Source organism: Chiloscyllium plagiosum, chromosome 21 (genome assembly GCF_004010195.1).
Source record: "Chiloscyllium plagiosum isolate BGI_BamShark_2017 chromosome 21, ASM401019v2, whole genome shotgun sequence".
NCBI lineage: Eukaryota > Metazoa > Chordata > Chondrichthyes > Orectolobiformes > Hemiscylliidae > Chiloscyllium > Chiloscyllium plagiosum.
In genome coordinates this window covers 18,271,138-18,284,084 of record NC_057730.1, presented here as the reverse complement: position 1 = coordinate 18,284,084, position 12,947 = coordinate 18,271,138, and the positions used below count along the sequence as shown (strand labels likewise).

Genomic DNA, 12,947 nt, shown 5'->3' with positions numbered 1-12,947 from the left:
TGCCTTGCTAATAGCCAGGACTTAGTGTCTCTTACTGGTCAGAGAAACCAGTGGTTTTAGTATTCTTCTAACATGCAGCTGCTCAAAGATTCATTACGTAAGAGGTGAACGACAGCTTTGAATTGAAATGAGAAGATTATTCAGAACTACTGCAAGATCTAAAACTTTTGGAAATGTTTGAAACTGAGAAATTTTCTTTTTATGCTTTCATTGGATTCTGGTTTTGTTGGCTCTCAACATTCACTATGTCCATCCCAATTTTATCTTGATGGTCATGTTGAACCTAGTTCTTGAACCGCAGCTGTCCAGGTGGTGTTGCAAGATCATAGTGTTGTTAAGAGGGAGTTCTAGGATTTTGACTCAAAGCAACAGCGATTTTTTTTTTTTGTGTTATGGGGTGATCTTGTAGGTGATGGTGTTCCCATGCATCTATTGTCTTTGATATTCTGGATGGTCGAGGTTGTGGTTTGGGTAGGTACTGTTGAAGGAGTCATAAGAATATGACTCAGAGGAGTTGACCATTCAGCCTCTGGAGCCCATTTAGTGCGATCGTGGCTGATTTGTGGCCAAGCACCATGTGCCTGTCTTTGGCCCATATCTCTTTATACCTCTACTGAACAAAATTTATCTCCGATTTAAAATGAACGATTGATCCTGCATCCACAACTCTTTGTAGAAGAGAGTCCCAAATGTCTACTACCCTTTGTGTGTAGCAGTGCTTTCTAATATCTTACCTGAATGGTCTGGGCCTAATTCTCAGACTATGCCCCTTAGTTCTAGAATCCCCAACCAGTGGAACTAATTTATCTTTTCCTGTTGATATCTTAACCCTCTAAAATCTAGAGAAAACTGGCCTAATATAATCTCTCCTCATAATTTAACATCTCAAGTCCAGGTATCGTTCTTGTAAATCTTCATTGTATTCCCTCCAAAGCCAATATGTTCTCCTTAAGGTGTAGTACCCAGATCTGTTCTGTGTTCAACATGGCATCTAACCAGGGTTTTGTATAACTGCAGTATAACTTTTGTGTCCTCATACTCCAGTGCTGTAAGTTTTCATTGAGTGCCATTGATAGCGCGGTCAGTGACCCCTTCAATCTTGTGGAGCAGTCTTTGCTGGAATGACCAGAGATGTTAGAAGTATCCCTGTAAAATAATTAAATTATAAGAGCTTCTCAAACAGCTATTGCTACTTAAGCTGTAAAAAGTGTCACAAGCCATTAAAGTGAAGAACAGCACCCTTCAAGACTGCGTGTTGTATAGAATTATCTCACACTAGATCCTTCAATGCTTTTTTTAATCTTTCAGTAAATGTATGTAAGGGAAGGTTTATGATGGAATCTGATAGTGTGCTGATTTATGAATGGCTCAAAGACAATTATTTTGATGTATTGCTGTCATCAGGAATAACTAACATTTCTTTTGTTCCTTTCGCAACTGTGGGACATCCCAAACCACTTTACAATCAATGAAATACTTTCGGAATTCTAGCCACTGTTCTAATGGAGGAATTGTGGCAATCAATTTGCAACTGGAAAACACTCATAATTGATCATGACTAGGGAATCTGTTTTTAGTAATGTCAGCTAGATACTGAAGAGACCTCCCCCACTCTTCTTTGAAGTAGTGTTATAAGCTATTTGCATCCATTTGAGAGGGTAGTTGAGGCCTTGGTTTCACAACTGATTCTAAAAATGGCACCTCTGACAGTGATCATAGTAAGGCTAGTCACGTGTTATGCTCAAGCACCTCTCGAACCCCTGAACTTTTGACTTGAAGTGAGGTTATGACTGACATGATCTGTGTACCCCATCAGGTCTTCTAACTTGGTAAGTGGTAAACGTATACAATTGTTAAGCTGTTCATTCACAGGGTGTGGGAATGCTGATAAGACCAGCATTTATTGCTATCCCGAAATACCATTAACTTGGGTGATTGGCTCGGCCATCTCAAAAGATAATTGAGTCATCCACATTGCTGTAAGTCTGGAATCACATACTGGTCAGGCTAGGTAAGGCTGACAGATAATTTTCTGACGGACATCACTGAGCCAGATGTGTGAACAGGATGTGGTCACCATTACTGATACTAGCTATTCATTCAAAACTTATTTATTGAATAGAAGTTTAGAAGAAAGAGAGGAGACCTTTGTGAAAAAGACAACTATTAGGGGCTTGATAGGGTTGCAGAGAGTTTGTTTTTCCCTTGTGGGAGAGTCTAGGACCAAAAAGCATAATTTTTTTTTGTTGTTTTCTCTGGAGTTAGGCCATCTGTGGGATTCTGTACCACACATCCAGGGTGGGACGTTCAGTACATTTATGGCTAAGATACAGATTTTCAATCAGTATGGCAATCTAAGCCTATAGGGATAAGGTAGGAAAGTGGATTTGAGTATTGTCCGATTAACCTTGATCTTATTGAATGGCAGAGCAGACTTGAAGGACTGAGTGGCCTCCTTCTCTTCCTGCATCTTGTGATCTTACAAATTCATGTACCTCAGTTGCCCTGATAGACTTGAGTTCATGTCTGATTATCATTAGACCAAACCTCTGAATTAATAATCCAGTTACGCAATCACCACACTATTATGATGATGGTGTATAAACTGTCAATTTTAAGATGAGCTTCATCTCCCACTTCCCTCAACTCAAGATTCATGAGGCTGGCATAAGACTATTGCAAAATACCATGGAATGTAGGCAATACTCTGCAAGCCAGGAACTGTGTGCAGAAAGGTAAAACAAGTAAATGTTGACCTTTCATCAGATGTCAAATATAAAATTTGAACTGTTTATCTCTGCAAAGGTGTCACCTAGTCTGCTATATTTCCTGCATTTTCTAATGTAATAGTAATAATTTACTGCATTGTGTGGAAACAAAATTGCCCACCATTACTCTCAAAATGGAGACTTCTGAACAAATGTTTGCTTTTGTTTACAAGATAGCATGAGATAAATCAAAGCTCCAATTTCATGATACAAATACCGTACTGAATGTTTTTAGATTTTCTTTTTAAATATGATGTTGGTTACCTATGAATGAGTTCCTTTAGTACAACTATCGAAATATTTTTGTGGATCATTTTTATCATTTGCACAAAAGTGTGCTAGGATGTAACAAAATTTGGGGCAGCATGGTGGCTCAATGGTTAGCACTGCTGCCTCACAGTGCCAGGACCCGAGTTTGCACATTCTCCCTGTGTCTGCATGGGGTTCCTCCTAAAGCCCAAAGATGTGCAGGTACGGTGGATTGGCCATAATAAATGCAGGGTTATAGGAATAGGATAAGGGTTGGGTCTGAATGGAATGTTCTTCGGAGAGTTGGTGTAGGCCTGATGGGCTGAATGACCTGCTTTGACACTGTAGAGATTTTATGATTCCATGAAAAGAATCCTCTTCATTGAATCATTGTAATCCCTGATTTGAATCCCTGTATTCAGAGGCTGCAGTTTCTGGAATACCCTTTCAAATTTCCATTGTTGCATGATAATGCTGTGAAATACCCACCATACTCCTTAAATGGGAGCAGCCTCATGCAGAGTCATTTTGTTATAACCAAGTGAGAATCTATCTTCTCTTTAGTGCCTCTGTTACCTCCTGGTTGTGAAAGCACAATGTGACCTTTAGACAGTCAGGCTTTAAGGATGTTTCCTCATTCTGGTCTGTCAGAACAGAGAATCTCATTTGCAGGTTGAAAACACCTTTTGCTCTGAACCTTTTACTTTGACTGAAAGCAGCAGAATTAATGGCTTTTCAACTTCCAATCTAATACTCCAAGAAATATAAATTGAACAAAAGAAATAAGGGATTATAATGCAATTTGAGAGATAGGTAAAGGCTTACCATGAATGTAGATAATGTTAATTACTTGCATAATAATCTATGCCGTGAGTGACATGTCTGCGAAGGGACAAAATCATTCCATTCCTTCTCTTGATCATTTTCCATTTTATGCAATTACATGCACTTCTGCCTTGCACAAGACTCTGTTATCGAGAAGCGTTGCTTTGAACATATGAACAGTAATTAATGTTCTGTGCCAAATCTAATAAAAATATGCTGATATAGTTTGTAATTCAGAACAACTATGTTCTCTGTTCAAAAATCAAGAACAACTGTGGATTTGTCACTGAAGTAAAGTACTTATTTGTAGTCATAGAGATGTAGAGCATGGAAACAGACCCTTTGGTCCAACTTGTCCATGCCAACTTAATCTAGTCCCATTTGCCAGCATTCGGCCTATGTCACTCTAAACCCTTGCTATTCATATTTAACAGACATCTGGATGGGTATGTTGTAATTATACCAGCCTCCTCCCCTTCCTCTGACAGCTCATTCTATACACTCACCACCCTCTGCGTGAAAAAGTTGCCCCTTAGGGGTCTCTCCTATATTTCCCCTCTCACTGTAAACCTATCCCCTTTACTTCAGGACTCCCCCACCCCAGGATAAAGACTTTGTCTATTTACCCTATCCATGCCCCTCGTCAGAACAAAACAAGTTGTTAGGGTTTGAGCTGAATGTGAGTTATCATCAATCTGACATGGCACAAATTTGGGGTTTAATGCTAAATATGGTATTCCTGATTTTTTTTATTAAGTATGCAGTTTGATTAAGGTTTTCCACCTTCATTGCATTTAACAAGTTATCATGTGCATTCTCAAATTTAATACCCTAGTTAAATTATTTTGCCTAAATTTGTAATGATATGGTATAACAAATTTGAAATAAAAACAAAAATGGTAAAAATATGCAGCACATCAGGCAACATTGTAGAGTGAATCAAGCTTGACTATTCATGTGTGATCATTCAGCAGAACTGCTCTCACTCCTTTCCCTCACAGAACCACAATACACTCCCCCTTGATCTCACCTTCGATATGAAATGCCACCTCTGAACATACTCTCCCCACCCAACGTTTTTCAGCAAAACTGTTTCCCTACAACACCCTGGTTCACTCCTCGGTCACCTGCAACATTCATCCCTTTTACATTGAAATCTCCTGCACTTGCGCAGAAAGGTATAAAGCTGCCCTTTTACCTGTACCATCTTAGTGTCCATGGAATCAGATTTCCCTTCACCGGGAACAGTGATTAACTTGTCCTGGTTTAAGATTAATTATGGTATTTGCTGCTGACAACATGGCTTTTGTACACTGGGAGAACCAAAGCAGTTTGGGTGGCCACTTTGCAGAACATTTCGCTCAGTCCGTAAGTTTGACCTTGAGTTTCCAGCTGCCTGTCATTTTAATTCTCCACTAAACCATTGCTTCCCCTCTAAACTTGTTGTCTCCCTGCTACGGTGTGCCAGTTAAGCTCAAATCATTCTCCAGAAGCCGCAGCTCAGTTTTCAGCTGGGCACTTTACAGCTCTTTGGATTTCATATTATGAGGAACAATTTCAGTTATAACATTCTGTCTCCGTTTTCTCTCATTTTTCTTTACTAATGTGTTTTTCACTTATTTTCATAATTTCCTTTAGCAGTATTTTGCTTTCAGGTGGCAGTTGCATTCTCCACTGGATGGACCTTCTGCACTCCCTAACTGCAGATTTTCAATGCTCTTTCTCCTCTGCGTTCCTAGTTTTTATTGTTCCACTGGTTGTGGCTGTGTCTTCTGCCATGTACACCCTAAGCTCTGGAATTCCCTGAACCTACCCCACACTGTTAAGGCGATCGTTAAAACCTATCTCTTTGAGTTGATGAAGTGGGAAGGCTGCAGAAGGACTTGGACAGGCAAGGAGAGTGAACAAAAGTCCTAGACAGAATTCAATGTGGGAAAGTGTAAGATGCACTTGCGCTAGGAAGAGCAGAGGCATAGACTACTTTCTAAACGGGAAAGGCTTTGGAAATCTGAAGCACAAAGGGACTTGGGAGTCCTAGTTTAGGTTAACATGGGGAAGGCAAATGCAATTTTAGCAGTCACTTCAAGAGGGCCAGAGTACAAGAGCTGAGATGTACTGCTGAGGCAGTATAAGGCTCTAGTTAGACTGGATTTGGAATATTGAGAGCAATGTTTGGCCCCATATCTGAAGAAGGATATGCTGGCATGGGAGGGGACCAGAGGAGTTTCATGAAAGTAATCCCAGGGATTTGGGGCTTGTCATGTACAGAATGGTTGAGGCCTGTACTTGACAGCATTTAGAAGGATGAGGTGTGATCTGATTGAAACACACAATACTGAGAGGTCTGGATAGAGTGAACATGGAGAAGGTACTTCCACTAGTAGGAGAGTGTAGGACCCAAGGACACAGCCTCCGAATGAAGGGACAACCCTTTCGAACTGAGATAAGGAGGAATTTCTTAAGCCAGAGGGTGGTGAATCTGTGGAATTCATTGCTGCAGTTGGCTGTGTTGGCTCTCTCATTGAGTGTATTTACGATAGACAGACAGGTTCTTGATTAACAAGGGGGTTCAAGGGTTAAAGTGAATGTGGTTGAGAAACACATCAGCTGCGATTGAATGGCGGAGCAGAATTGATGGACCAATATGGCCTGATTCGGCTCCTGTATCCCATGGCCTAAATGGAATTTGTATGGATTGTGAAAACTACAAATTGTTAGTTTATGCCTATGCCTGATTAATTCTTCAAGTATAATATCATTGGGTTATTTTTATGGTGAATTTATATAGCTATTAGTAAATTTACATATTAGCAAATGCAATTATTAATATGATGTGATAAATAAGAGAGGCCTGGTATATCCTGTTCATTTGTTTCCTAATCTAAGACTAAGGCAGTAAATGCCCTTGTTCAAGTTAATTGCTTAGAGTAAGCTCTGTGATTCAAGGAAACAGGACTGTTCAGTGCAGTGGGCAAAATGGATTTAGTGAGGGAGCTGCATTTAGTTTTACGAATTTGAAGCATTAGAAGGTTAATTACAAAACTGTTTTGGGATAAGACCAAGAGGTAGCCAGCTGCATGAAACACTCTGAAAAATGTAAACTTGGTGGTGCAGAGAATTGTCACTCTATTGCTCTACTGCACTGACCTGATGGGTAGAGAGCAATTTGTGCTCGCTGAGCTGCTGACAGTGGCCCACCTGAGTATATGAAAATGACTTTTACCAAAATGTAGTATCGTTCAGACTGGTGCCAAGTTAAAACTGTAGAAGATGCCGATCTTAAGTAAGCAAAATAGGCTTTTGAATGGTACCAAATTATTGTAAATTGAATGCATGGGTTGTTGCAGATAGTTATTTTTGCAGTGAAATAGAATATAGATATTTTCTAAATCCAGCTGATGTGCCACATTTTTGTTTCAGATTTTGATTTTAGTGTTCCAGGCTCGATGAAGCTTCACAATCTCATCTCTAAGCTAAAGAAATGGATAAAGATTCTGGAAACAAAAACCAAGCAGCTACCTAAATTCTTTCTGATCGAGGAGAAGTGTCGTTTTCTTAGTAACTTCTCTGCACAGACAGCAGATGTGGAAATCCCAGGAGAGTTCCTTATGCCGAAACCGACACATTATTACATCAAAATTGCACGGTTAGAGGATCCTTTTGTCTATAATATTTGGAATCATGCTATTTTGTAGAAGTCTCTTTTCTAATTGGTGTTCAGATTTGTTTTGACATTTTCTGGTATCCTAAGAGAAGAAAAGAAATATGAGTTGGTGTAAGTTTTACAGCCAAGACAGAAGACTTTGGGGAGACTTGTTTAAAATTATGGATAGGTTGGAGAGGGAAGATGTGCAACTTGTGGGAGAATTCAGAATTGTAAATGTAAGTTAGTTCACTAATAAATCGAATAGGTAAACACAGAGAAATATCTTTACTCTGATTAGAAATGTGGAACTCTGTTATCACATGACTTAGTTGAAGCGAATAGTTTAGATCAGGTACCTCCAACAGGTGGTCTGGATGAGTGGGAATATGACCTATGGAGTGTGTCAACCTTGTCTGGGGCCTATTGGAATAACAGCTAAATGGATTTGATTTTTTTCTGTGGTGCTGCTTCTCCAATCACAGGCTGTTTTCCCCGTCCCATTTGATGTTAATATGTTCACTGAATCTACCAACAGGAAATGAAGGTGAGAAATAGGTTGTGATTGAATGAACAATGATCAGTGTGACCTCTTTAATTTCGACATGGTCTATTCTCTCTCTGCCTTTGGCTGTGCTCTCCCCATTGCTCTCTGTCTCTGTTTCCTCCACTCTTTCCCCCCCCCCTCCATGTCCAAGCGTGTCCCCCAACCAGCCACCCATGGCAGTTGGAACCATGTATCCACCTCCCCAGAGTAGCTAGACTGTTAAACAGCATTTCCTCTTTCACAGCCTCCCAACGTCAGTAAAATTTCCCATCCACAAAACTCAGAAGAAAGGGCAAATGGAGCATGGAAGGGAAGGGAGCATGTGACAGTGAGACTCCGAGAACCAGATCCACACACACACGTATACGTACCATTTTCTGCCTCATCCTCATCCTCATCCTTCCCCAAAAACACATCCACAAAATATACAGATGAGAGGAAAACCAGGCTGAAAGGCAACCTGCTTCCAGTGCCCACTTTCATATGAATAGTGCCACTGTCAGGTTAGAATTTTACACCAACAGAAATGAAAGCTAAAGTTAGTATCACTTGAAGTGGAGGCAATGGCCTAGTGGTATTATTGCTGGACTATTAATCCAGAGACCCAGGTAATGGTTCAAATCTCACCACGGCAGATGATGGAATTTGAATTCAATAACAATCTGGAATTAAGAGTTTAATGATGACCATGAACCCTTTGTTGTTTGTTGGAAAAACCCAACTGATTCAATGATGTGAAGGAAACGGTCATCCTTACCTGGTCTGGCCTACATGTTACTCCAGACCCACTAGCCAGTGACACCCTCATCCCTGTGAATGATTTTTTTAAAAACACACAGCCTTAGTTGAGCTCTTAGTGAAAAGGGACAAGAAATATATGCTAAAGGCTGAACTGAGTTAAATGGAACGGAGGGTGACTTGAATGGAAAGCAAAAGCAAGCACAGACTGGTTGAGTTGAGTTGAGTACAGTGAGGCTTGTCAGGGCCATTGTGAAGCAGACTGGGATTACTGTGCAGCTGGTCAGAATCGCTGAAGTGAGAGGAAAACAATAACCAAACTTTGACAGCATAGGAAGTCCATCAGTTGATTGTTGGTGAGTATTGTAGCTTGCTTTCAAAGTTAAGAATAAGTCTAAGGCGGTGCAAAGTTTCAATTTTTTTAATATGTCATAGAGGTAAAGGAAAGCATCTCCATGAACCTTCATTTAAATGGCAATGGGAGAAAGTTTGAAAAACTTATGAATTTTATTCTTTGTCATAAGCTTTATTATTGAAAAGATATGGTACAGCAGCACAGACCTGGAGTGCGCACACTGTTCCATGAGAGGGATCATGTGCTAGAGAGAGATGCAATCTCCTATGGGTCAAGGACAGGATGTCATGGAAGAGGTGGGAAGCCAACTTCAAACTGGCTAAGAATGACTCTGGCTCAGATGAATCAGAATCAAAGATAAGCAGGCAAAACTGTAACTGAAAAATTGGCTGCTTTTAAAGAAGAGAGCTCAAAAACAGTCATGTTAAATACCCATGCAGGGGGAAGATAAAGCAAAAGATCTAAAGCACCCTGGATGACGAAGGAGACAGAAGTTGAGATGAATCAGAAAACATGTGCTTATGACAATGTCCATTTGATGATATAATTGAGAACTAGGCTGAAAATAGAAGGCCTAAGGGGAATTGAAAAACCATTAGCAAAGAGAGAAAGTTGGAAAAGAGTCGGCGGCTTACACAAAAGGGCAGTCTAATGTTTTCTGTAAACTTATAAATAGTAGAAGGATGGTTGAAGGAGTACTAGGGCCAATTGGTGACCGAAAAGAGGATACATTCATAGAGGCAGGTGCTGTGGTTGACCAATTAAATGAATAGAGCTGAAAATGTGTTGCTGGAAAAGCGTAGCAGGTCAGGCAGCATCCAAGAAGCAGGAGAATCGATGTTTCGGGCATGAGCTCTTCTGGAATGAGGAGAGTGTGCCAAGCAGGCTAAGATAAAAGATAGGGAGGAGGGACTTGGGGGAGGGGCATTGGAAATGTGATAGGTGGAAGGAGGTTAAGGTGAGGGTGATAGGCCGGAGTGGGGGTGGGGGCGGAGAGGTCAGGAAGAAGATTGCAGGTTAGGAAGGTGTGCTGAGTTCCCATTGCCATTTAAATGAAGGTTCATGGAGATGCTTTCCTTTACCTCTATGACATTAAAAAAATTTAAATTTTGCACCTCCTTAGACTTATTCTTAACATTGAAGAAAGGGAAAGCAAGCTACAATACACACCAACAATCAACTGATGGACTTCCTATGCTGTCAAAGTTTGGTTATTGTTTTCCTCTCACTTCAGCGATTCTGACCAGCTGCATAGTAATTCCAGTCTATGGGATTCGAACTGAGTTAAATAAATACTTTGCATCTGTCTTTCTCAAGCAAGTAAATGTTGTTGAGGTCCTGGAGATGGAGGATGTGGTTCAGACACTTGAAGATGGGTTTTAAACTGATAAGGAGGAGCTATTGAGTCAACTGCTTATATTTAACACCAGAACTGAATAAGATACTTCTAGAGATAATTAAGAAAGTAGGAGTGATAAATGCAAAGAAACTGAGTCTAAGGAAGAATTTTCAAATCTTCCTTAGATTCGGGGATAAAAGGCTGTTGTGTTCATGTCCCTACCTCTGAATCATGGGACCTGGTTCCAGTCCTATCTGCTCCAGAGTTAGTGATAGCATCTCTGAAAATATTGATTGGAAAACTGGAAATCTGCAAATGGTTTACCCTCATTCAAGAAGGGTGTAAAGGTGCCAATAAGCCAGTCTGTTTAATCTCTATAGTGAAGCATTTAGAGACACCGATCAGGGCGAAAGTTAATTATGACTTGGACAAATGTGGATTAACTGAGGAATCCCAGCATAGATTTATTCAAGGCAAATCATGGTTAACCAACTTGGTTGAGATTTATGAGGTAATGGAGAATTGAAAGAATAGCGTTAGGATTTGGTTATCTCATTTGGCTGGACTGCAGATTTGTGATGCTAGCAGTGTGGGTTCAATTCCCAGACCTGCTGAGAAGGCTGTCCTCCTCAATCTCTCCCCTCACCTGAGGTGTGTTGACCAACAAATTAAATTACCACCAGTCATCTATATGAACTTTATCTTGACACACACTATTGATGATTTGGAAGTTCTGGTGATGGACTAGCATGGACAAAGTTTTTAAATAAAAAAAATCACACAACACCAGATTATAGTCCAAGAGGCTTATTTGGAAGCACTAGCTTTCAAGGTACTGCCTCTTCATCAGGTGTGTGGAACAAAACCATGTTGTGATCCTATTCCATAACCACCTGATGAAGGAGCAGTGCCCTGAAACTAGTGCTTCCAAATAACCCTGTTGGACTATAACCTGGTGTTGTGTGATTTTCACTTTATTGATGTGATGTATATGGAATTCCATAAGTTATTTGATACACAGCTGAATGGCCTCCTTTTGTGCTGAAACTATCACTGATTCTTTGAAAAACCTATTCCTACATATATTCTGTTGTGCTAACTTATGGACCAGTAAAGTTGATTTGTCACCTTTTCAGCAAAGCAAAATACAAGGGGAGGTTTACTGCTGTTCAAAATTGTAAGGGGTTATAAATGGTAACTAAGGAGAAATTGTGGTAGCAAATCTATGCACCAGAATGGATAGATTTAAATAGAGTTTTAAGATTTGTAGCTCAGGTTAAGGTTCTGGTTGTAGGTTTGCTCACTGACCTGGAGTGTTCATTTTCAGACGTTTCGTCACCCAACTAGGTACCATCTTTAGTAAGCTTTCGGATGAAGCACTGCTGGTGTTTCCTGCTTTCTATTTATATGTTTGGGTTTCTTTGGGTTGGTAATGCCATTTCCTGTGGTGACATAATTTCCTATGGTGATGTCATTTCCTGTTTTTTTTCTCAGGGGGTGGTACATGGGATCCAAGTCAATCCATCCTAGGACAAGCCAAACAGAGACATGCACGAGAGTTCCTAGAAGCATGGCATTCCAACTCTATCAACAAACACATTGACTTGGACTCCATTTACCACCCCCTGAGAAAAATAACCGGAAATGACATCGCCATAGGGAATTACAATATTAACCCAAGGAAACCCAAACATATAAATAGAAAGCAGGAAACATTAGCAGAGCTTTGTCCGGAGGCTCACCGAAGATGTTTCCTAGTATGGTGATGAAACATCTGAAAATGAATCTTCCAGCTCAGCGAGCAAACCTACATCCAGATTTAAGGTAAGTGACAAAAAAATATTGTGTTAGAGGGCTGGGTGAGAGGAAGATTAGAATTTTGTTTTTACTCAGCAAGTTCATGTCCTGGAAATCATCTGTCTGAAAGGGCTGAGTACATTAAATCATTTTCAAATTACTTTTGGATAAATACTTGAAAAGGAAAAAAAATTGCAGGACTTTGGGGAAAGAACAAGGGGGTGTGCATTTGAAAAACTGACATAGCAAAATAGGCCAATAACTGCTTCCTGTGCTGCATCTTTCATGTAATATATTAGCCAAAATATTCAGGAACTTGTTTTTCAAACTAAATATTGTCTTTTGTCATCAGGTTCATGCCCAGAGTAGAAATTGTACAGAAGCACAATACAGCAGCTCGGAGACTTTACATCCGGGGCCACAATGGCAAGATATACCCATACCTAGTGATGAATGATGCATGTCTGACAGAGTCTCGACGGGAGGAGCGCGTTCTACAACTGCTGAGGTTATTGAACCCCTGCCTCGAGAAAAGAAAGGAGACTACAAAGAGACACTTATTCTTCACAGGTATCATGTTCTGAAATGCTGTCTTCCTGTGAAAATAGATGCAATGTTGTTGAAAGTGAACAAGCAGCAAAGAGACTATGTTTTTTAATACTTGATTATTATACATCATCATAAAC

The 12,947-nt window shown here is 40.2% G+C and overlaps 1 protein-coding gene across 1 annotated transcript in view; it reads left to right on the top strand.

Moving 5' to 3' along the window:
- LOC122560430 (transformation/transcription domain-associated protein) overlaps positions 1–12,947 on the top strand; it is a 210,421-nt gene that overhangs the window by 180,416 nt on the left and 17,058 nt on the right. Inside the window, exons 68-69 of the mRNA XM_043711063.1 lie at positions 7,263–7,488; positions 12,614–12,842. Of these exons, the coding sequence (XP_043566998.1) occupies positions 7,263–7,488; positions 12,614–12,842 (455 nt within the window). The remainder of the gene's footprint in view (positions 1–7,262; positions 7,489–12,613; positions 12,843–12,947) is intronic.